Below are 26,687 nucleotides of genomic sequence, written 5' to 3'. Positions count from 1 at the left end.
GTACACCGCCGAAGGAGAAGATGTTTCTACGTAAAGCAGCCGTTAGTTTGCTAAGGAGAGTTCGCCTTCCTTCTCAGTCCGTCTCCGCTTCTGCTTCTCGTCCAGCAACGGCAACCGCCACTGCTTTCCCTTTCTCTCTTTCCAGTATGTTTCTGAACATTTCAATATTTATGATCTCTATTTCTGTTAATTTTGCTCTTTTTGTTTTGAATTCAATTCGGAGATGCTACATTAATTTAGATCGAACCTTTTCAATTCTTGAATTTGAAGGCCATTTCCTGATTCCTGATATCATTGATTTTGATAATATTATTGCAGGCAAAATCAAATTCCCCTATCACATTGGTTATGGGAGCTCATGGAGTACGGGTCAAGCTGATCCTCCTATATGGATTATTCTAACTGGACAAGCTGGTATATTCATTTTCACGGCGTTTCTACAACTTAAATTTAAATTATAGTGTTTCTTTTTTTCTCAATTCTTTGCTCTGCAGTATAAGTTAATAGGAGATTGGCTGTCTTTATGAAACTAATTATATTGCAATGGCAGTGGGAATACTTAATTCATCTGCTTGTGTTGAGTTACATGACTGGCATCAATAGCTCATGCTTGAAAAGGCAAATTTATTGAGGCAGTCCTTTGGTTAAATGTTAATTTTAGTTTTTCAATTTCAATTAATCAAGTTTTGTATTGCAATAATTTTTTTTTTTTTGTATAATCCTGTCAAATTAATAACTTCATTTGATGGATACTATTATACAATATGTTCAGCGGGTGGATTTTGTTTTTCCCACTTGGCATTTTCAAGTGATATGGCCTGATGATTTAGCATTTTTATTTCTTTTTGCTTTTCAAATTTCCTTTTGTGTTTCTGCCCTTTTTCTTTTCTTTTCAACCATGCACAATATCTCTCTCATCATATTTTCCCGCTCACCTACTTGTCTTTATTTCTGCAATCTATCTAATTTTCTTCATTTTTACTAAAATTCTTCCTACTCCCTGTCAGCCACTTCAGTGTAAATTTAAAAAGAAAAGGAGAATAGTTGTTTGCTAACTCAAAGCCTTTTTTTTTTGTCTAATGGGGTTCTTGGTTGATTAGCTACAACACAGCTGCCTTCTATCGACTTTTTGCTTTAGATCATGGAGAGCTCATTGCTATGTCCTTGGGTCCTCACAGTTTCCCTTTGGTCTTTCTCGGTATCTCTTTAATATGAAAACATGTAAATTCTAGTACTTTGTTATTGCTTTTTTGGGTTAGAGACAGAATATTAGAAAAGGTTAGTGCTTTCTTCCTTTTTGTCAAAACTGGTTTGTTTTTTTTTTTTTTTGGTCTTTCACAATTCAAAATGTTGTTGAATTTTTTTGTAGCAGAAGTGAGAGTTTGCATATTTTTCAAGATTTCTTGATGTTTCAATCAAGAATTTCTTTGACCTATATTGTAGTATCCCCCCCTCTCTTATGTCTAATATATTTTCAAGAGAAAATGGTTGACTATTTTCTTTTAAAGATTAATTGTTTTGAATCAAGTCCTTGCTAGAAATGTAGACAAAGAACATTGGCATCTTCATGCCATGTTTGATGTTCAAGCAATTGTTCTTTAAGTTTATCATGGATTTGTCTCATATATGAAATTTTTTTTGGAAGTTGTATTTTGCATTGATTTTTTTCTGGAGAATGGTTGTTGGATCTGGATCTGGTTACTGGTTTGGCCATGGCCTCCAGATCTGGCTGAGGCTGCAATTCTTGTATTCCCTTTTCAGGTTTTTTCTTCCTGGAAGAAAGAATGAGAGAAAAGGGGAAGAAGAAAAAATAGGACAAGTGGCAAAAAGAAATCCATGTCATCTTCTTCACATTTCAAAATTTTGGGAAAATGCTATGTCAGTTTGGTCAAAGACATGTTAACGAAGTCAATGTCAACAATATTAGTGGTGAAAATTTGACATTGTTAGTGATTGGATCGACATTAACAAATCCTTATAAGTAAGGAGACTTGATTTATATGAATTATTGTTAAGTGACTAAATTTGCAACTTTGATTAAGTACATGTACTAGTTACTAATTTGACCAAACTAAAATTCATAGATAAAATACTTAATTAACCTACAAATCCATGGCTGTAAAGTCCTGTATCAACATCTTAAAGATCACTACAAAACCTTAAAATCCTTCAAAATAGCATAAGTTCTTGCTATCACATTTCATACAAGTCTTGGGCTTGCCCATTATCAAGAAATTGTCCTTCTAAACCCGTATTCAACCAGAGCCCGAGTCATGTCAACAAAAGCAAAATTAAGCCTAATCTAAAAAAAGCTTACATTACTTTTGGAAGCCCAAAATCGTAATCTGGTTGTGGAGCTTATATTGTTGTTATTACCGAGTGTTTCTTTCTCTGATATGTAAAGGTAGCAAAACATGATGACAGGGAGCTGTTTTAGAGGGAGAAAAAAGTGTTAAAAATAAATGGAAGTGAGACAGAGAAAGAAAGAAAAGGAAGGGGAAGAAGAAGAGAGAGGAGGAATTACACTGAAAAGATGTCAGTTATTTGCTGTGTCTGGCGGTGTTTGGAGAGAAAGGGAGCAGTTGCAAAATTTAATTGCTTTTTTCATCAGTATTTAGTTTCAACTATTAAACATTTAAAATATATTAATTCATACTTCTGGCTTGCTTTTTCCATGTTTTTCTTTTGGATTCAAAACTTGCATACCGCTATTCTTATAAAAGAGGCAAACAAAACTTGTGTACTGCTATGTTTTTGCTGAATTGTATCCGCTTCTAATGTATGCATCCATTCTTCATTGCTGGAACCGTTGTCCTTGCGGCCCCCCCCTCTTTTCTTTAATCAAAGGCACCATTATTAACCTTCCTCTAAGTGACGGAGTTTTTTAGTTGACTCAAAACAAGAAAAACTCTACATTTAATTCTTTAAGGTCTTGCTAAACATCAAAACAAAATCCTTTAACTTTTAAGCCTATCTTAATTTTTTCTTTAGAGTGGTTATTGCTTTATGAATGATTGCTGCTCAAACAATTCTTTATTGAATACTTTGTTTTCTTTGCAGCTATAATTTTGGGGATAAATATCAACCCTGTTTTAGCAGATGATGAGTCAATTCAAACAAGTTCAGAAAGTGATGTGCAAGGCGCTAACATTGTTGGATTACGCAAAATTGAGGATGGCTCTGTGATATCTAATATACACACATCTAAGTGGAGAATTTTTACGGATAATGGGAGAGATTATTTTTTGCAGGCAAGCATTTTTTGCTATACCTTTTGTCTCTTTTAGTTTCTGACTTGCACTCTTTCCTTTCTTTTATAAATAATAGGGAAAACTAGAGGAAGCAGAAACGTTCTTCCTTTCTGCAATCCAAGAAGCTAAAGAAGGATTTGGGGAGAGGGATCCCCATGTTGCATCTGCGTGCAACAATTTGGTGAGTCTACTTCTCAAATGCTTTTGGCTATTATTATGGTATATGAAGCATAAATACTCCAAACACTTTGTATCTTATTATATGCAGTACCCTGATGCTTCCAATATTTTCAAATATGTATCTAATATTACACAAATAAAGAAAAGGAATTAACTTTTTGATACTTCAGGAATACTTATTGATAATCGAGCCATAATTCATGATATGCAAACCATATACTTTTTTTGGATAAATTGATATTGGGGTTTTGATGTTATTTCTATTGTTTAAGACTTTGAATGATTTAAAACAGTAGCTTCTAAAGGGTAAAGGATTTGAAATAGCTCTAATTAGACTAGCCTTTTTCTGTTATTCTCTTTGAAGCACTATGAAGAAAGGATGTTAATACTGCTTATCCCTTGTCACTTATATGTTAATACAATTTTTGGACTTAAAGTTTTCTTTTCTTTGTTGTTTTCTAAATGAGGAATATAATAATAACTTTGATCTTATGATGGATGAATGGCTTCTTGGTATTTTCTATAAATCTCAAGCAAAAATTTTCTTTTGTGAGTATTGTAGAATGAATTTCTGGTTGGTTTTCAAGAAATTAATTTTGCCTGTTTTGCTAACAGTATCATGTATTTCCGTAACTGAACTAATAAGGTTTAAAAATCAAACACTAGTGAATTTCAATCTTAAGATTTTGGCTAAATTTGTTTTTAAATTAGAGAAAGCAATTGCAATCTTTGTTGGTTATGTGTAATGGTTCATTTTTATTGATTGATTAGAAGTAATTTTTTGACTCAGCTCCAGTATTTTCTTTCTTGGTTGGTTGTTGGCAAAGTTTGGTGCTGTGTTATCCATCTTTACTCTCTCACAACAGAAATAAAGGGAAAAGAAGTTTTCTAAGAAAAAAAATGCTAGAGAGGGAAGGATTATAAAATGACGTGGACAGTACAATATGGAAGACATCAGCTGATTGGCATATGATGTCTGTGGGTTAGGTGGAACTCAGAAGATGTCGTTTGTTTGATGAAAGTATCAATGCTTTTATTGAGTAATAATAAGTCCTGGTACTTCAAAGAATTGTTGGTTATGACAATAAATTTCTCATGGAGTTAGATATGTTGTACTATATAGAGGTTATACAAATAATGTCTGGAAATATTGACTGTTGAGGTTGAGGTGGTGTATTTTTAAGCACAAACTAGTCAAAAGCATCATCAAGATGATGGAAACAGTCTTAGTCACAGATGGTATCATGGGCAGTAACGAATATTAATAGATTACTGGTAGGGGCTAAGTTGGAAATAAAGTTTACAGGTCATAAGGTTGTGATAGTGACTGATTGTGGGATTTATTGGTGATGAACATTCCATGCACTCTGATCAACACATAAAACGCAGTTTATATGAGACTGATGGATGCTGATTGTTGGTTTCAGGGTATCAATAACATAAGGAGATAGGAAATGAATTAACAATGCTGATTCTTTCTTTAGAGTCTGGAGATAGCATCTTGGAGTCTTCTCACTTCCATTTGATATTTTCTCCTTGTCTGTTTGGATTTGGTTCAGCAGGTTGAAGTTCTCCATCTGGACTAAATTCAAGCTTTTCAATAGACATGCTTGGCTACTTTTTTCTCTAATGGTTTGCTCAGGATCGACGGAATGGATTCACCTATTCCCCTTATTTACTTCTCAAGTTCTCCCCTGGAGACTACTCTCTTCTTTTTGCACGATGCAGTTTACCAGAAACCACTCACATCCACATGCAGTGGAATATAGTGATAGGAGACATCCTGGACTCTCTTCTCATGTAATTGTCTTAATAATTTTGAGATACACTTGCTCTTGTGTTAGCTTCAAGAGTTTAGAGTGCAGAAATATTTGGTGCAGGATTCTGAATCAAATCTATTTGAATTTTCATCTGTGTTATTTGAAATTGCTCCTAAGTCTAGAACTGTTGTGCCATGAGAGGTCAGAGTCTGTGGCAGCCAAACCTGATTTTGATAGTAGCTAGTAAAAGGTTATCATCTAGGTTTTCTTTGTTATTTTTCAGTAATATAACAGCTATGATCACTTGGAAAAAAATTTAAAACCTTGAGCTGTTTTCCTTGACTATTAATTTCTATTTTGATTTTGGATGTTCTTTCATCAGTTTCACTTGATTGGTGCTTATAGTAATTGCTCAAGAACAAAACTGATGCTGATGTTGAATTTTTTTGGTTAGTATTTGAAATGCTTTTGTGGCTGGAAGCTTTAGACATACCTTTTTCCCAAGCATATTGAAATTCTCAAACTTTTAGTACTTTGAAAATTTTGATCACTGGTTTGTTTAAGTTTTCCCCACCTCTATTAAACAGTTCAAATCCATCTCACCCCTTGGGAACGTTTATTGGACCATTAGTTGTCTTATATTTGCTCTAGGTGTCCACATATTCCAAATGAAAGTAACACTGACAATTCTATCTGCTCATGGAAGTTGTGATAAAAAGCTTTTTTCTCTATTTTTTGCATTATAGCTGCTTATGTTTAAGATATTTATTTGCTTTTTCCCTTTCATCCTTCTAGGCAGAGCTTTACAGAGTTAAAAGGGCATTTGACAAGGCAGAACCTTTGTATTTAGAGGCCATCAACATATTAGAGGAGGCATTTAGCTCTGAAGATATACGGTATCTAGCGTGTTACTTTGTGAACTATGACAATATTTTTATGTCATAAGGATCAGATCTCTAGTATATTTATTTTGCACATTTGTCTTTCACATAATTTTTTAAATTTCATGATGATAGCATGTTTAGATGCAGTTGCATGGTTAAGTAAGTTTCCGATAATTATTCATGTTTCTGATGCCCTACACCATACAGAATCTGCTTTGCTTAGTGTTATAACTGTCAAATCTGGTTAGTTTCTGATGCAGAAGAAACTAAGGTTAATTCAAAGTAGGTTTCAGGGAGGAGACTAAGATTTGGGAATTTGATTACCTTATCTCTTGAGTTTCAGATCTGGTTTGTATTAAGAGATTAATTTATATTGAGGAATTATTATATGAGGAAAGCAGGAATTAATTGGATAAGAGAACAGCATAAAAGTAGAGATGAGTGATTGAGAATCCTAGGCAACTTAGTTTCAATAAATCATTCAAATCTGTGAACTCCACCTTAGAGCTATGCATTTTGCTTCTTTTAATAGAAGAGAGTTATTGTTATTTTAGGTATTAATTTCTCATTGAAATTGGATTTATGTAAGAAAAGCTTGCAAGCTTTTCGAAAGTTCATGTCCTAAAGTCAACTCCTAATCTTATAAATCATTGAATATTGGCTTTAATTTGAAACCTGATAAACCCAATTCAAAAGTTTAAGATGCCAAAACCTGTGGCTGTTCCATTCTCCAGTGAATGGGGCTAGCATTAATGTTTGGTACTAGGCAACAGCACCTTGCCAAATTTTCCAACCATTAAGACAAATGTGATGGATAGGGAATTCTAACATTTAGAAAAATCAAACTAAAGGAGTAAACCAATGCTCCTATCTTGTCCAAAATCTTTTGCACTGTCGAAGGTTTCCAATGGATATGGTCTTTGTCCAAACATGAAATTTATTTGGAATCAATGACATGCTACATTTTCCAGTTTTATTGTTCAAGATGGTAGATGTACCTGAAGGCAGATTCTGTACAAGCAGACAGACATTCATTGCTATTATTAACACAGTTATAAGTTCTTCCACCTTACCAAAATAGTTGTAAATTCTTCATTTGACACTTTAAGTAGCATGTGTATGGTTTTGATATCTCTTTGTTCAGCGACTTTGATTTGATTGGCTGGATACAAGCAATTACCTCAATATTTTTTATTTTTAAGTGCCCATTAAACTCTATTATCCATATTAATACAGTGTAGGAGTTGCCTTGCACAACCTTGGGCAGTTCTATCTTGTACAGCGAAAGTTGGAAGAGGCTCGGATGTGCTATGAGGTAATAGAATATGGTTAGAGGTGCATTAACTTAGGGACTTTTTTTATGATCAACATTTCTGCCTGTATCAATTTGCATCTAGTGTATTTGCATAAGTAGTTTTCATCATATATTCTTGCTGGTGGGTTGTGTCAGGCATGAGAACTGAGGAAGAAATGGTGAGTTAGCTTGGATGGTGGGGGTTTCTTTGGAATTTAAAAATGAGATAAGGGATAATGGGTATTTTAGGTCTCTTATGGAAGCATTCACCAAAAAAGCTGCCATTTATTTACACTGTGATCCCCTCTTGGAAGAGTAGCTAAACTCTGGATGTTATCTGAGAAAAAGAAACAGTGTTATGTGAGGAAAACCGAAATTACAGTGGCAATAGGTGAAGTCTACCCTATAATTTTGTTCCTTTCAACTGTTGCTAGTTTATTTGTTATTTGTAGTTTGCTTCTAGCGAGTATGGAAGGTTTTAACTGGAAGACCAGACTCATATTTTAAGAGACAGCTCCCTTGCTATTATTGGAGAACTTGGATTGTTTGATGCACCATAAGAATGATTGAATATCATTTCGCTGCTCTGATTACTATGTCATCTAGATATCAGAGAATCGCAGTATTAGACATTTTAGCTAGTTCTAGGTTAGTTAAACTTAAAAATAACTAGTCCCTTTCTAGTGTCCCTGCTTCATTCTAAAGTGATCATTGTGGCCTCCAAATCAGGTAATTATGTATTCTCCCTTGGTTGGGGTTGGGGATGTCTAGTTGAGAACCTCATCATATTTTAACTTGTAACTCATATCAATTCCAAAGAATTTGTTGATGCATCACGCTAGAATAGCTTCATATATATATTTTTTATAATTTTAGAAGTTCATTATTATTATTTTTATACTCTTGTTTAACCATGAAGTACTTAATTCTAAATAGCCTAGCTACAATTTGATAAACTAAATTTCTATGTGCTTCAGCTTCATTATGTCGACTCTTTCTTAAACATGTAGAACAGCTAGTTGTTAAATGTCTCTATTATATTTCAGTCAATATTAATAGTTTGCTTGTATTTCTGCATTAAATTCTATGGTGTACAACAATAGATTTAATTTAATTGATTTCAATAGCATTCATCTTCTATGTCTGTATGATGATGTTTGTCTACATATTGATACTTTGATATTTACAGTTTCTGACAACTTGATCTAAAATGTGTGTTTTTCTTTTTGGTTGGGTAATTCCTTGGACAGCGTGCTTTAAAGGTATGAATCAAATTTTGACATAGATATGTCCTTATGTAGATATGTATATGCATTACACAGAGACACATATACATGACTAGAGAAAATTTCTTTTTACTGATTTTCAAAAAATGCACTTTGTAACTCAAATTGAGATTAGTTTTCCTTTTCTCATTTATACTTTCTTTAGCATGACTAAATTTATACTACATAAGGATTCAGATAAAGGGACGTGTTTTGGGACGTGGCAACCTAGATTATGCAGATACAATGTATCACCTTGGAACGGTAATGTTTCAAATCTTCATATCATTTTGGCTTTCCTTTCGTTGTTTGGTTGTTTGTTTTTGTTTTTTCATTTTTAAGCCTCTTTGTGGATTATTAATCGTTTCTTTTCCTTGTGGTCTGCTCATTTTTCTTCTATAATGTGCTTCACTGGTTGGTAGAGATTTACAGTTTGTTCATCAATCCACTGTGCAAATTTTTAGAATTCCCAATTCTTTGTGTGTTAGGATGAGGGATTTTAAGGAGGGATTCCATTTATAAAGAGAATTTCAAAATTTTAAAATCAAATTATCTTGGCAAATGAAAAGTTGGGATTGTCAAAATTCTTGGAATTTGGATAAGAGATTTTGGAGACCCAATTTCTAATTTCAGAGTCCACCTCTTGGGGTGGAATTTTTAAAATTCCTTGGTGTTCTAATACGACTTCAACGTTTATTATGTTTTCTTTTTTTTTTTTTTGTGCAACTTTTAATTTTTTAACTCTAACTACAAAATCTCATTTTTTTAATTGTATTTCTTAATTTTTTATATTATTTCTAATATCTATACATTTTTACAAATCTAACAACATCCATATTGCATATTTTTCTCCATTTTTTAAACTTTTCTGTCCCTAAAATCATTATTCTTTTTTTCCTCATCAAATTCATATACTTAAAATTTTCATTCTAAGAATAGAGTAACCAAATTCCTTCAGTTTTACCCCTAATTACACTTAAGTCCAATAGTTTAGGGGTTCTACATCCACCCCAATCAGCTTAATGCCGTTAATGGAATATTAGCATTTGCCAGAAAACCAATTTGGATATTATTAGTTTTGTCTGGGAAACAGAGGCATTAAGTCATTGAAGATTTCAATCCAGCATCTGTCATTTTTCATCATGAACTACAAAAAATTTTTTATGTGTGTTTTCACTGCAAAAATAGTTGATTTGCATGCTAAGACTTCTTTGATCAATTTAATGAGACTATTGAAGAAAAGAAATTGAAAAGGATTTGGGTTTGCTGCAACAAAAGAAGTTGGTTTTCTCAAGTCTTGATTTGAAGCGAAAAAGTGGATAACTTGTGAAGATGTTTTGTTTCATAAAAAAATGAAGTAAAAGATTCGACAATTTCATCTTGATTAGTAAGTGAAACAATAACCGATCCAGATTTGGGATTTTAAACCTTAGTTTTAAGATTCTTTAACTTTGTTTCAATTTAGAGAGCAATTTAAATTGATGCAGCACACACTACTCATGCATGCCTAATAATGATGGACATTTTTGGCAACTCATGAGTCTCACATGAGGCCATGCCATTTTCTTTAACAGATTTGCTAATGGTGCATTGATGGTTGGAATTTTTAGCAATGCAAGAAGCAATCTTTTGCGGCGGAATGTAGGATTCCTAAACTGTTGGACTTGAGTGTAATTAGGGACAAAACTAAGGGAGTTTGGTGTAATTTACTCTAAGAAATACTTATCTAAACAATGCAATTATAAACGCTGATGCACTTTAAAATGCTTGAAAATATTCAAAATTCATCATCCAAATGCGTTCTTAGATTTATCTGTTCAAAATGTCTTTTGTGTAATAATGGATGCTGAGGTTCATGCCTAAATTATGATGGACATATTGTAGTACCGAACTTTGTGTACCTGTAAATTATATTCTACTTCTGCATCTTTGTTCTAATCTATGTCTTGTGCTGTATTCTCATTAATGTGCTCTTTTTCATGTTAGAGTGACTTGTAGTTTAACTGCAGGTATTGTATTTCCAAGGAAGACTAGATGATTCTGAGGTCCTTGTTCAGGATTCTATCAGAATACTAGAGGTGCAATTCTATTTTGGTCAAAACTAGTGTTAATTATGGGTGTTCTATGGTCATGGTTTGGTGTTTTCGATGTTATTAATGTGTTCAAGGATCCAGGAAAATGGTCAAGGTGAGTCGATGGCATGCATAAGGAGATTAAGATATCTCGCACAGGTTGTAAATCTTCATGCCCTTTTTCTAGCTTTTTTGTTATCACTTGAATAGTATTTTTCCCCATAAGGTAATGATTCGTAACAACAATGCCAAGGGGAACAGCTGTAGACTGATAGGAGTTTGACCTGGTTAGACTAATGAAAAGACTCAGTTATACTTGATTGGAGGATCTCTTGAGGCAAAATCTTGCTTCTTTGTTCTGATGGTAGTTTTCTGTGGCACTTGGTCATGTAAGGCATCCAGACTCTAGAGGGGGGCCCTCATTAGACAATCTTGATGAGAGTTAGACTTCCTTTTTGTCAGGTTTTGACTCCATGTGACCACGTGGAGAAAAGAGATTTGATTTGCTTATAAAAGCTAGTAACAAAATTTAGGCAGCCATTAAATTCTTGTTGAATTGTCTAGACCTTACATTAGGCCCTCCTATATGTGGATCTAATGCTCATCCTTTTTTGCCTTTTTTCTTTTTTTCTTTGTGTGAACATGCTGTCTATTCATCTGTTTGTTGACTATGTAGAAAATCACCCACTTTTAAGATACCTATAACTGACACATATTAACAGAGTGATTTGTCAGGGAATGGAAATTATATTATTCCCCCTGTCCCATTCAAGTTGGCATGTATGGAAAATAATAAAAATTGATTTTACAGCTTAAGAAAATTTAAAATTTTAGGTTCAACTTATTACTTTTGTTGAACTCAATGAGTTGTTTTCCTTAGATGAAAATTTTAATTGAATGGAGTATCTTACTTTAACATTGCTGAGAGACTCTAGACTAAAATCTTCACGCATGATGGTACACATGCTTGAACATGTAATCCATTTTGATGATAATTTGTGTTGCATTGTCTTTGAGCTTTTTTTGAACACATGTTGTACTAATATTTACATGTTTGTGGCATTTTACCTAATTGCTCATTTCCCAGTTATTGGGTTACATTGCTTCTTTATTTTGCTCTATATGACCTGATGCAGGAGTACACCAGAAGTTATCTAATTGGTTATTTAGAAATGCTCTTTTATTTTTTCTGTTTTACCCCTAGAGTGTAGTTTGTAAATGGTAATTATTTTAATGAGTTTGAATGACTAGGATTAGCTGTTTAGATGTGCTTTGTGTATCCAAAGGCTAGGATTCAATGCTGCTGTGACCCTGGGATAAATTGTATTTTAGACACACTAGGCAGGCTTATTATACATGGATATTATTGTTAATGGTTCTACAACCATTAATCGTACTTTTTCTTGTTCAAACTTCAATGTTCATTATTTTAGCACTTATTATGGTTTCCTTTACTGTTGTGATTTTCTTCTACCATTTATACTCCTGTACTACATCATGCCTACTTATGTTGTTGCTATTTTTTTAGATATATATAAAATCCAACCTCATATCAGAAGCAGAAAATGTACAGAGAAAGGTCCTTCATATTATTGAACTATCTAAGGTTTGATTTTTTTTTTTCTTTTGCCTCATTAATGTACTTAGATATGTGAGGATGCATGTGTTTGCTTATGTTTTATACATATGTTTGTGGGTATATGTAGGTGTTTGTGAATTTCTTTGTGAAACGTATACCCTCAAGAGTTTCTTGTTATATGTTTTTATGCCATATATTGCTTGTAGTTCAAATGATATAGACTTCATAACTTTTTTCTATCTTCTGAAGAAACTTCTATTGTCCTATTTTGTTGATTTTAGAAGAAAATCTCCTCCTTATGGTTCATTTATAAGCTTCTACACAATTTGTTTCTTGTATGGGGAAAGAATATCTTATTGTCGTATGGAAGATTTTGGAAATAACTTCCCTAGACAAATCACTATCCATTTTCATATCACTTTTCTTCTGGTTGGTGAATTGTCTACTGAAACTACCGAGCAATTTTATATGGAAGATTTAGTTATTATTTTAAATGCCATTTATTAGGTCTTTTCTCTTTGAAGTGGGTGTTTAGATTGTATTTAACCATGTTCGTCTAAATATGGTTGGTTTAGCATTCTTTTGTTTCTATAGAGAAATATCCATTACAAAGATGGACAGAAGGTTAAGCCTTTGGGGAGGATGTTGTAATCATAACAGAACTGGCATCATGTTGGCAGTTTGTTCTCTTCTAAGGGATATGGCTTTTTCATGACTTTGCTGGTAAAGTCAAGGCAGGATGCTGCCTTCAAAGAAGGGCTTATTGGATGCATCACTAAACATTCTAGCCCTAGGTTCTCCAATTATTCTGTAAGGACAATCATGGCAATTGTTAAGTTGCTTGCCTGTTATTGTTTATTGCCAATATCATGCAGTCATGGTGTTTGAAACTTGTCTATAGGTGGAAAACTTTCTGTCAAGGAGTCAACTCTCATTCATTGGTTAGATTGGAGGCCCATGCAACAACCTAAGGGCCAATGTTTTAATAACCTGACCAGTTGTCCAACCTGTCGCAGGTCTGGTTCCCGGTTGAACCCGTTCAATACCATACCACATTTATTGATTGAACTTTGAAGTTAGCATTAAATCCATATTAAATATGATAAACACATAACCAAATATGAAATTTAGCTAAGTGGTTAAGGCATTGACTATCATTAATGGGGTTAGAGCTTTGAATCTTACTAGTTACATTTTTTTTAAATAAAAAAAATCCTGTTCAAAGATTTAAAATCTGGTATAAAATTGGTTCAATCTGGTCCAATTGGCAAGTTGATTGGTTTGACTTTCAAATGTTCTTTTTAAAAATTTTTCAGATTGAATAGGTCACTGGTTCAACTTGTCTGACTGGTCTGTTTGGCCTGCTTCTGACAACACTATTCGAGGTTCGGTGACTCAGAATCCTACATCCACTGCATGTGTCAATGGTACTTTTTTTGGTTAATCACTCCAGACCTCTCAATTAACAATGTGCTTTGATGGTTTGAGAGAAGAAAAGAAAATTGGTAGGAGAAAATGAAGTGATTTGAAATGAAATTGAATCAATTCAGTTGTTCTCGTTGTTTGGATGGTAAAGGAAGGAAATGAATGAAGTTATAACAGTAGAATTTTTGACCCATGTTTTATAGCAAAGTTAAAAGATGTATTTGTAAAATCAAACTGTTAAATGGTATAATCTCATATCTGTTAAATCTTGGGGTTCCTTTGGTCTTATATTCAAGTTGGGCCTCTCCACCTATTGCTGATTGATTTTAGGTTTGATGTTTAACATGGTATCAGAGCCCAGGCTTATTCTGTTCTTCTTGCTTGTTACCCCATGTGATGTTTTCCACCTGTAGGCCCTTGTTGATTGACATGTGAGGGGGGGTGTCAAGTGGTGTTATCCCACATTTGTTAAGCATCGGGTTTCCTCTAGTCATATTTTCAAGTTGGACTTCTCCAATTATTGCCAATTGATTTTAGGTTGGATTTAACATATATAGACTTGAATTAGTGAGTTTTTCATTTCTTCCTAAACCTTTTAAGTCTGTGAGAGAAGAAATATAAAGTAATCAATGTATAATTGATAATCTTTGTCGTTTTAAGTTGTCTCTGGAATTTGGTATTCAAACATGTAAAATGTAATCATCTCTCCATTTCACTTCTCTACCCAGTTCTCTCAATCCAGACACAAAAAATCATCCCAATGTCATTCATGTGTTAGCCATATATCAGTGTGATTTAGGACTGAATTGAGTAAAACTGTGTGTTGCTTTTTGGAAAGTTTTTAAGTTAAGAAAATATCCAAGCTTTGTAGTTATGGTAGAAAGATAGATTGGTTAGGGGTTAATTATGGCTTTTGTTTAACAGAATCAGTGTAGAATGATTGTGGAGATTTCTGGAAACAATGAGTTTTCCCAAAGAATTCACAATCCTGGTTTTATATGAACTACATGAGAAGTAAGGCTCTCTCATAGGGATAGAATATCAGTTTGTGCTTGTTACCAATCTTGGGTTCAAGGAGGCGAGTAGGGTGAGATTGTTTGCATTCTTCCCAATTCGTGAAGTGTAAAGTGTAAGATAATCTTTCCTTTGGGGTATTTATATTTTGTTTTTGGAATTATAGGAACTTAAAATCCAATAGAAGGATGTAAGGTATTCATCTGTTTCTCTTTGGACTATCATGATTGAGAAGATTCAATGGCTGGTACTGGAAGTAGTTCTTTGCTAATTCGTTTTGGATATGCAGTCAGTTTGAAAAATTGCTGTCACAAGAATACCAAGAGAATTTTTGTTCTCCCTGTCTTCAATTCCGTCTCTCCTTGTTGAGCTAGGGTTCAAGTAGCTCAGTAGGATGAGATTCTGTGCACTCTTTCCCGAGGTCGAAAGTGTGATGCCAGTGTTGTCAAGTTGCATGCTTACGAAGACCTAGGTGCTAAGGTGCTGCACAGATCAAGTGAAGCATCTAGCTTCCCTTCGAGCCTGGTGCCATTGATCAGTTGCATGCCTTTTACACCTGTGTCATTTTTTCTTAGAAGAAAGGCAAACAAAAAGCCTTGCTGCCTTGAATGTCTCTTGGTTTCTTTAGTTTGTAATTTATTTATTAGTTATTCTTTTAATAATCATCTATGGTCCATGCAGAATTCTTTGTTGAAAAATGTAAAAAGAAGTGTAATTGTCCTTTCATTTTTTTTCTGTATAATTGGTTGACCAAGGAAAATCATGCCAATCCATGGATGCCACGTGGACAGAATAGTTCAAATCTTATTTCAAATTTAGAAGTGCCATTCTTTGGATATGTCATCACCCCTGATTGCCACCTTGTAACATAGTTGATTAACCTTTCATGATCCGTTAGAAATTAGTGCCTTGCTTTCCTTGGGCTAGGGGCTTGTTTGCTCTTTATACCTTTGGTAGTGTAAAGATCCTCGAGTCTAGATTTTTTTTGTCATTTCTATTTGCTCCAATGAACTTTGCAAGCTCATTTATTGCTGACCTTTTTTGCTCATTCTGGCACTTTAATCTGGTCATATATTCTCATCTAGCTCTCTCAAGAGTTGGCTATCTCAAACAACAGTTTCTCACTGTAGCACTTATTTTTCTGTTTGTAGTTTTTCCCTGCTAACAAGTTTATTATGAACTTGTTCTAACATGATATCAAGGCTCGCTAAAATGTAATTTCTATGGAAGCACTCAAATTAATCTCCAAGTTTATTACTTAAAAATGTGCATAGGGAGCTAAATGTGCCTATTTGAAGAAATGCAGAAACTGTGATGTGAGCTGTTTTACAAAAATCTTATTTATGACATTATTTAAATCCCAGTTGCAAGGTGCAGCGCACATGACATGTTTAAGTTTCTACCAAGTTTCTTATGAAATATAATTCAAAGTGGTTTGAATCCTAACAATATGTCTCCAGAGCCAAATCGCCTTCGAATTTCTCTCATAAATAATTTAGCCAAGTGGTCATTATCCCATTGCTATTATCTTTAATTATCATTCCTTGGTTCAAATGTTTCTGATATTATTACTTGCTTTGGCTGCTACTATTTTTTCTTGCAGGGATGGAACTCATTAGACACTGTAGTTGCTGCAGAAGGGTTGGGCTTAACATTACAATCATCTGGGAGCTTAAAAGAAGCACAAGAACTGCTTGAAAGGTAGGCGAGTTTAGTATTTCTTCAATATTGTGGTAATCTATGATTCCAGACATCATAGTTTCCCTGCAATTTTCTTCATAGGTGTCTTGATGCTCGGAAAACATTACTTCCCGAAGATCACATCCAGGTTTGTTATTTTAATGTGTCAAGATAAAAAATTATCAAAAAAATAGATTTGATATTATTTTGATCAGTTTTTATGATTCAAGGAAGTGCTTTCATTGTATGATTAAATTTCTAACAAAAATGATTACTAATTCAATGGGAAATTGGAATGAATCACTAAATTAAGGATTTCCTATGTTTTTCTAGTTTTAGAGATTTGAAAAGAATTATTTTAAGTAATTGTTGCTATACCGTAGTCGAGTTTAAAGACGATGACTTGTTTGTTTTGAACTTAAAAATAAGATGTTGTCTATGTTGATAAAAGATGCACATGTACACCAGTGCCTTTGTGGATTGTTATTTTGGCACTTTGACTAACATTTTTGTTCTATTTCTAGGGTCAGTCATCTTGCATATTGGAAACAATATTCTGGAATCAAATGATAAAACCCATGTAAAGAAAACTCTTCATGAAGCACATCCATCTTAAAATTTTTTTTTATGATACATCTGTCTTTTTTGCTACATCAGCACTAAAAGTGAGCTTTAAAAATATATTTTCTTTGAGTTTATGTTCAGTAAACATGTATTATATAAGAATGTGGGCCAAACCTGTCAAAATAAGTGTTTTGACTTGTGTTTTTAACACCTGATGAGTTTGGTAAATAACTTCAAAGGGGTGGATGGACTTGGCAAAAAAGTGTTGTACTTGAATGGGTTTTATCAATGACTCAAATATTCTGCGTGCAGGTCAAAGATTGCTTTTTTCCTTTTTTATGGTTGATGCAGTGTTTTCTATGATCCTTTCAAATTTTAAAAGTAATTTGGAACTCTCCCATTGTAATCAATGTTTATGAGATAAGCTTCAATGTATGGACATTTATTCACCAACCTTATCGTTTTAGTATTCCATCTGTCCCAAAATTTATTTAAATTTTAAAATATTTGATAATGCCTTTTGAGTTTGTTCTTTGAACAAGTGCAAACATTGTCAACAAATGGAGTCAAAAATATTTTTGTTTCTTTCCTATTTTACGTCTTCATCTGATTTTAGCCTGAAATTTTCTATAAAGTAATTGAGAAAAGAAGAAAAAAAAAAAAAAGTCTACTGAGAAGAGCAATAGGGTAAATTAAAGAGGAATTACCTTCATTTTTCTATGGACAGATTGGAGCCAACATGCTTCACATTGCTAGGGTGGTAATGCTTAATTCCAATCAACTTAGGAGGATGCATGTTTCTGATGCCATTGCTGAGCTTGACAAGGCAAAAGGTCTTTTAAACAATGCAATAAGGTTAGTGCTGTTTCATCACATCTAATGATTCTTGTTAAACAATTGTATGCACTGCCCAGAAAATATCAACAGGAAAGGAAAAGTAAGCTAAAACTAGTATCTTCTCTTTACGAAGATATATTCTTGTATGGAGCAAAATCAAGCACATGATCCCTGTAGCTGACCACTGTAGTGGGAATACTTATGGTTGTTTACATTTGTTGACTTCTAGGATTGCATGTTATCCTTCCCTACTACTACTTGTTTCTTTACAAATATTCTCTCATAGATGATAACACGTTTACATTTGACTAAATTCAGTTTTGTGCTGGTGAATGATTGGTACCTGTAGTTTGAAGTGTTGCCATTCCAAGTAATCAATTACTGCAGCATTCTGCGCTTGTACTTGTCAAGTGGTTTTGTCACATATAAGGAAGCTTAGGGGTTTTCAATGATCTTATTTGTGGACTGGGTGTCTCTACCTATTGCCATTTAGTTTTTAGTTGGATGTTGAACATGGTATCAGAGCAAGGTTGTTTGTTGTTAGTTGTTAGTTTGTTACTACAGTTTTGTAACTTTCATATTGTCAATTGTTTTTGTGTTGTAATTAGCATTACTAAAGAACATTGTTTTAACAGTTTATAGTGTTCCCTAACTTTATGCATCTAATCCAAGAAATGGATTCCTCGAAACATTGGTTGTTTGGCTTTGGTTTAAAGCTATATAGTGTTAAGATGCAATGAGGTTGAAATATTTGTTGGTGCTTCTGTAAAGTCCACATTTGCGTAAACATTTTTGTTAATATATGTTTATTTCGGTGTTTGAGATGTGATGGTTTTCTTATGGAAGTTGTAATTTAATTTCTTCTGGGAGGTTCAGTATTGTATGGAGTTTAGATGATATGTTCTTCTGCTTAAATGAGGATCCAATTCAAGGAATGGAGACTTTCAGATTTGTAGCTAGGCATGGAGGAAAAGTTCTATCAGTTTAAATATGTAGAATTGTAAGGGGGGTTATTTTAATATGATACATTGGAAAGATTGTTGATCTGTTGAAGGTTAGAAGGTGAGTAGCCAGTTGTTCCTCCAATGTTTTTTATACAGCTTGGCTTGGTATGTGGTCTGTAAGGGTAATTGTAGCAGTTCTCTAATGGGCAATGGCCAGTTATGTTGGTGCAGACTTTTCTGTGCAGTAGAAGAAGTATAGTTGGTCTCAATTTTTTTGTCATTCTATTGAAGTGTCAAATATCCATAGAACTTAAAATATAATATATCCCAAGGTGTTGTATTATTTATATTTTGGTGTTCCTTCCCAGTATTACTGGCTGAAGCAGGAAGTCAGTGTTATATATTATGGATGTGTTTGGTGCACAAGATTATGATAGGATAAGATAATATGATATTATGAATAGGATTAGATTAAATAATATCATCCTATCTTGTGTTTGATGTGTGTAAGGATTAGGATAGGATAATTTATTTATTGGTCAAAATTATCCTTCCTTAAAGTTTATACAATTTAAATTATTAATGTAATTTTTAAGGATATAATAGGACATGTAAGTTAAATCTCATGGATTAAAAATAATCCTCTTTATTTTGGGAGGATTGAATCATCTTATACCAAGAGGATGATTAATCCTCCTTGCAAACCTATCTCTTTCCTTAGATACAAACCAAATATAATATAATATGATTATCATCCTATCTTATCCGTCATTCTATGCACCAAACATGGCCTATGCTTCTTTGGACTGTCTTATCTTGAATTTGTCCGGTTTGCGCATTTGTGTGCATGCACGTTGTGTGTGTGTGTTTTTGTCTATGTCCATAGTACTTACATTCCCAAATTTTTATTAAATGTGGGTGCACTCATACATTTCTGTTGGTTAACTTGTTGAGTTGGTTGATGTTTGAGTGTTGTGATTGAGAAAGCAGTCTGATATGTTTGATGCTGCATCTTTGGAAGCAAAAAGAGCTGGGTTTTGGAAGGACTAGAAATCCAGAAATCTTGGTGAAAAAAAAAAAAAACAAGATGGTTGTTAAGAATATCTTTTCGTTGGTTATGGGCCTATTCTCTTATCCTTTTAAGCTTTTGAGCTTAGTTATGGCCTTTTTCATGTGTCCTCTTTTTTTGTCCTTAGGCCTGCATTTTGTCCTTTAGTTCAATACGAGAAAAAGAAACAGAGGGCTCTAGAACCTATGTTCTGCAACTTTTTATTCTTTCATTTAGTTAATGGTGATTGACCTAGGTTAATTTGTTATTTTGTTAGTAATAATTTATTCTCTGCCATTCTCTTGATATCTTAGACTCTTACAAATAAGTCTTATTGATTTCCTTCACATGATAGGATAGCATGGCAAGTTATTAATAAATTGAAAAGACAAAGCAAGAAGCAAGATTATGGAGTTTCTGGAGAAAATGGGAGGGATGGCCATGCAGCGTTGATCATACTGGTAATTCCTTGTGAATAATACATTATCTGTCGAAATTTTTAAGATTCTGCTGTCAATTTACTGTAGATATTAAAACTAGGTTTTCTGCCATGGAAACAATTACTTTTCAAGATGAAAAACATGGGATAGAGAGTATGATATAAAATGATAATGTTTACAATTTGGTCAAGTATCATTTTTTATTTAACGAGCTTGGATACTTGGATTGATAATGGCCAGAATGAGTTGATAGTAATACAATAATTTTTCCCAACCTTCATCTCTTATTTATTCTTCTGCTCTTGTATTTGTTTCTCCTTCATTACCAATGTACTAACTGATTAAAAAAGGATGCTTTTATCAATTCTTGTGTTCACATTTTTTTATGAGCTACCAGTTGGCATAGTTGATTCTATTTTCTTGCCTTGTCATGAGAACTAATGAACTGGTCATATCAAAAGTTAAATTGAAAAAAAAAGGTCAACATCGAGCTAAAGATTTAGATGTTAAAGATATGTTGCTTTTAACTTATGATACAATTCTCTTTGTTTGCAAGGACATTTTGTGACAATTTTTTGTGGTGGTGGTTGCAGTTGCAGTCGCTTGATTCACTAGGGCTTTTGGAGATTAACAGGAAAGAATTGCTGGAATCAGGGGTTAGTATTAAGCTTATGGTTCTTGGCATTTGTTGCATGTTCTTTGAAATGGTTTATGATTCATGAAAGTTCTTGCTTCAGTACAATTTACATATATCCTTTTAGGGTTACACATTTGATACCGGATTATAGTTAAATGCTTGATTTGGTACTTAAAGTTTAAAAATACACAATTAGGTACTCAAAACTTTGCTTTTATTTTCAAGTTTGTACGTGAAACTAACTTCCCCATAACAATGAGATATGACCACAAATAGTTGATAAAAACTTGACACATGTCTAATATTCCACATTGTTTTATTTGTTTCTGAGTTTATTTTGCTGCAAATTTTTTATTTCTTAAATTAAAAAAAAAAAAAAATTGAAAATAAATTGGAAGTGAGAGAAAAATGGAGAGAGAGAGAGGGGTGAGTCATTGGAGGCGTAGTTTGCTAAGCTGAGGCAGACAGTCACCGTCCAGCAAGGCCTTTCCCTTCTCTTTCTCTGTGTGCGCGCGCGCGCGCTTCCATTTCTTTTCCACTTTTTTTTTTTTTTAATTTTTTTGGTTTTTCTTTTTGATGGAATTCTTTTATTTAAAAAAAACTGAAATAAAAAAGAAAAAATGGCCTGGCATATTAGATGTGTGTCTTGTTCTTATTGGCTTTTGTAGTCTCATGTGCAAATTGATATTGATAAATAGAAGCAAAGTTTGAGAATCTAACTTCACATTTTTAAGCTTTAGATACCAAATTGAGAATTTGATAATAGTTATGGTACCAAATGTGTAACTAACCCATTTAATTATTAGAAATAGTTACTGATTGATGAAGTTTGCTATGATAGTTTTCTAATTAGTGACTATTCAATTTGCATGGCCCTTCTCCTGCCATTTCAACATAATTGCCAGTATTCTAAACCCTTGTCAGCTGGTTGTGAAAATTCCCCAGTACCCCTTCTTGTCGAGGCATAGCTGTATTCATAATTTCAAGTTTCACCTCTCCCTGGGAAAGGAGGTTCTAAGCTTGAATCTCCTCTTCTGCTAATCACTATTTTAAAAGGAGAAAAAGGAAAAATCTCCCCTTATCTTTTAGGTTTAGGTATGCTGATCTCAGATGAAAACCTATACCATCATGATTCTCCTACGATATTTTGGTATATATATATATATGTGTGTGTGTGTGTATATATATATATATATTTACTTTCAATATCTTGGACAAATATATTAGATATGTTTCTCTTCACCTAAAGGAATCCTATTTGAGATGCTTGATCATATTGAAATACATCCAGATGTCAAATTTTTTTTTTTGTTCATCCTTTTGTTTTGGATATAGTGACAATTGATAGTTTATGCATGTATTCCAGATCGTCCTTTAAACATTGTACTAATTGTTACTATGATTGTATTGGGATACAGGAAAAGTTGTTATCCACTCCCGAGGCTAAGGATGCACATTTTGAATGCATTTCTGCCTACAAAGAGGTACATGGGCTGACAAATATGTCTCATATGTATCTTTGTTACTCATTTTATTTTATTCTCTCTTTTCGTATCTGGTGTGTGTTTTCCTTTTAAATCTCATTTAGTCATTGGGTCCCCCTCCCCCCCCCCCCCCGAACCTCTTTGCTCCTCTATCTCTCTCTAATTGTTTTTTTCGCTTATCCTTTTGAGTTGAAGGAGAGAATAGAGATGATGTCTAATAGTTTTTCTCCCCATTCAGAAAACAATGATGCTTGCCCCCTCTCACCCTGATGCCAAAAGGAAATCTATAAAATGATTATTGTATATGAGATTGTGTTCTTTAGTTACTTTCACAATTATGTTTATTAGATGAAGGAAATATTGGTGGAAGAGTTCCATACTTCGGATATGAATAGAAAAATTCTTAAATCTATGTGTAAGTTTTCGATACTAACTGGAGGAATAAATAGGAATGCAAATGAATAAATAGATAGAGCTCTAAAAGGAGAATGGGTAAACAAAGGAAATGTTCATAGTTATGTTTGCGCACTAGAAGTTTCTCATTCAATTTTGATACAACTAGCAAAATTAATATTTTTTGCTTCAAGGTTCAACAAGTAGAATCGCTTTTGTTGCTTGGAAACCTGAAAATTACATCAATTATCCCTTTTGTACTATATATATATATATATATATATTTTGTTCTGAATATCGTCTATAATCTCCTATGCATAGCACTTTGGAATCTAAGTTAGAGATTAATCTCTTTGATGTTTGGATTAGAACCTTGATGAAATCCTTGAAATAGAAATATTAATATTGAATTATGGATGTCGTTGAAAGAATGTCAAATGTTTTAAATTTGGTCAATGCAGTTTGCGACTGAAATGTTAATGAGTGATTCACGAGAAGTAAAGGCCGAGTATCTTTCTTGCTTGAAGCATCTTTCAAGTTTGATAGATGCTGAAGGGACAAAACAATATAGAGGAACAACGTTGCAGGAGTTCAAGGATGAAATCAAGCGCGTAGAGCATGATATTTCCTCGTCCAAGAGGCGCAAAAACTAAAGCCAACAGCTTATTTTGATTTAATTGTATGAAATTGAAATTACCTTCGTTTCCTATATGAAGAATCCTTTTTTTTATCTTTGTATTTCTGAACCCTACTTTCCAGTGGGATATTCTCTTCTACCAATTGATGTCAAAAAGTTGGAAGACCCTGATGAACAATGTGAAGTAGCAATGGATATGGGACCAACAATAATTGTTGCAAGACCCTATCCATATTTAAGAGTTGTACCCTAATCAAGCCTCTCTCACGACTGCATCTTAGATGATTTTACAGAACAAGATTGACATTCATTCAATGCTCTTCATCTTGAGAGGCCATAATAGTAAAATCTTAACAAATTAAAATTTTGATTTGAGAAGATTTTATCTAATTGTATATATGATAATAATTACCAATTTTAGTATGTTTGTACACGTATAAATAGTATTTTTTTCATATTAATAACATTAATTAAGGTGTGCATAAAATTTCTTCTTTCAAAAACTTTTATTAAGATAGTTTGGTATGACTAGATTTGTTGATTTAAGTATTTATGTCATGTAAAATATTAAAATTTGTATATTTGTATTGTATTTTATACTAAAATTATATATTAATATGAAAATATGAAATGTGTTTTTTTGTTTTGTTAAATTCATATATAATTATTATTAAAATTTTATTATTCATATCTTATTCATATAATATGATATCATTATACAGTATTTTAGATTATCAACATCTAAGCATGGTTTTAATTGGCCAAATTCAACCAGACCGGTGACACATCTACTATCTACCATGGCCAATCTCCAAGCTCTTGATATCTCTCCTTAATAAAATTTTGATAATAGAGAAGTCAATTTAAGGAGTATAAAAATTAGGTAATTACAGCATCCTTCTTAATAATTTTCAAATAACCTATTTCTTTTACAATAAACATTTTCCAACGTTGTTGCAAACTTAATATTTCTGTTTCATTTCCCTATATTGAAATTCCACTAACAAATATTTCAACTCAGAAATAAACGTTTGGCAAAATCAAATTGTCCAAGTAGTATATATGTAGACCAGACCTTAGAAACAAACACAAGCTACTATATATCTGCATATACTTCGATTTCATAGGGTACTCTTAACGTTATTGAGTAGAACTAACAAAATTGATTTGAATTTAAAAATTTTGTTTAATTTGTCTGAAATTGAATCCGATTTAATTTAATTTAATAAACAAAATCAACAATTTAAATTTAAAATTATACGATTCTAAACCATTGAAAAAATTAATTTGAAATAAATTGAAATTAAATTGATTCAACTTTAAAATTTAATAATTTGAACTCAAACTCACGATTAAAATTCAAATAATTATAATATCAAATTTAAAAAATTTACATATAAAATAATCTGAACATGAAACAATAGGAATCCAAGATAATTCAACTCAAACCCCACGTCACTCATCCAATTGCCTCCTGTATCATCAAGGATTACGAGACAGATTCATATACGTCCCACTTGAAAAGCTTAAAAAGAGGGCAACGATGGCACCCAAGTAAAAGTCTTCATCTAAAGCATGATTTACGCAAACTTAAAAACGGGGCAACAATGGCACCCAAGTAAAAGTTTCCATCTAAAACGTGATTTACGCTTCTTTTTTTCTTATAATTTTCTTAGACGTCGTGTTTTTATCTTTCCATAAAGAAAGGAAAAAGGAGCCGAAAAACTGAAGTCAAGAAAATATATCTTATCTAATGATAGTGGTCTGCTACTTTACAGGACTCTTCATGTGCGCTTTTATCCGTTGATTACTCTGTTTTATTTAATTTATTTATGTAGGGCATATAAATAAATAGAGCTGATTCAAACTCAGAAAAGCCTCCAATTCTATTCCTAAACAAAGACCAAACCATTGTTCAAGAATAAAAAAGCAACAATCGAGAATATCAATAAATAAATAAAAAAAAAAAAAACCAAGGAAAGAAATGATGATGCTAAACAAGGCAATTTAAAATTTTTAATTGGGTTTATTTATATCAGTGCGTTTATATTTCTTGATATAAGGTGCTAATACATGATTAAACATTCTAATTAATAACTACCTTCCTTTTTTACTATATATTCATTTAACAATGTTAATTTACTATATTCGTCTATGTATTAATTAGTATTTATTTAATATATGTAATTTAGAGATTTTGATGGGTTAGGTCAATCACAACTAAACTTTTTAAAGTCCAACTTGGTCTCGACACAACCTACCCATTTGCACAACATTTCAATTAAAATATATTTTTAACTGATAATTTAATTGATGTTGTAAAAATGTAAAATGTATTTGCAAATACGTTGGATGATCAAATTGTTGTAAAATCACATGGATAATGAGATATTAACAATTGACATCAAACTATTTATAATTTTCACAAATGTTTGCGCCAAAATTGTGAGGTGCTTATAATTGAACGATCAAAATAAAAACTTTCAAAAAGTTTAAATGATAAAAAAATATACTTTACTTTTTTAATATCAATTTTTTTTTTTCAAATCTATAATGCTATATCAACAATGTTATGTGGCATGTCAAATGTCATGATAATATCATATGCCAAATGTCAAATAATGTGATAATATCACATCAATCGTTAGCTTTTAACAAAAATAAATTTTAAAAATGTTGGTGATCAAATCATAATTTTTAATAGATGGGTTAGCAAAATCCTGAAAATGTTAGTGACTAAATATGTAATTTACATAAAAAAAATCATTATATGTCATTTTTGTATGCTAACTTTTGTTGTAACGTACGTTGTAGGTTGTCATAATATAAAATTTTGTAAACTCGATTATTATACACAATTAGGAGTTGTCACTAATAATTTTTATTTAAGTGTGATTGAGTACTTAATTGAATATTCTTTTTTAAAGAGGTCTTAAACTTAACTCAAGTTTTTTAGAAAGAATAAGTTTTGATCCATGAAACAGAACAAGATTTGAGAGTATAATTATGTGTAAAAAATGTTATAATACCCTTACAATGCCAATCAAAGAGTTAATACTAGTTAGTTTTCATGTTATCCAAAGCCTTAAAAAATTTTATCGAATAATTTAATATTAAAAATTATTTTTAAAATTACTCCAATAGTGTGGTAGTAATTTGAGAATATTTTATCACCTCAAGAATATTCAAAGAGATCATTGTTAGTCTCCAAAAAGATTTTGTCATCAGATTTATTATGATTTTTAAAATTTTTTAATACTTTGATAAGATCTTATTTTAAGATTTAAATTCTCCAATAG

At 32.5% G+C, this 26,687-nt stretch overlaps 1 protein-coding gene across 1 annotated transcript; it reads left to right on the top strand.

Moving 5' to 3' along the window:
• On the top strand, positions 1–23,641 carry LOC111314693 (Tetratricopeptide repeat (TPR)-like superfamily protein). Its single transcript, XM_022916306.2, has 18 exons — positions 1–144; positions 319–414; positions 3,061–3,251; positions 3,328–3,432; positions 5,987–6,087; positions 7,312–7,390; positions 8,620–8,631; positions 8,833–8,898; positions 10,644–10,712; positions 10,809–10,865; positions 12,235–12,312; positions 16,328–16,425; positions 16,507–16,552; positions 17,696–17,823; positions 20,153–20,258; positions 20,831–20,893; positions 22,293–22,358; positions 23,213–23,641. Exons 1-18 carry the CDS (start codon positions 21–23, stop codon positions 23,402–23,404), a joined length of 1,677 nt encoding a protein of 558 aa, XP_022772041.1. The 5' UTR covers positions 1–20; the 3' UTR covers positions 23,405–23,641.
• Positions 23,642–26,687: the final 3,046 nt, after the last annotated feature.

This window comes from Durio zibethinus, chromosome 23 (assembly GCF_047325235.1).
Source record: "Durio zibethinus cultivar Kanyao isolate XHJ-2024 chromosome 23, ASM4732523v1, whole genome shotgun sequence".
Taxonomy (NCBI): domain Eukaryota; kingdom Viridiplantae; phylum Streptophyta; class Magnoliopsida; order Malvales; family Malvaceae; genus Durio; species Durio zibethinus.
Note: the sequence above shows the minus strand (reverse complement) of the source record. Positions and strands in the feature narration are given on the sequence as shown.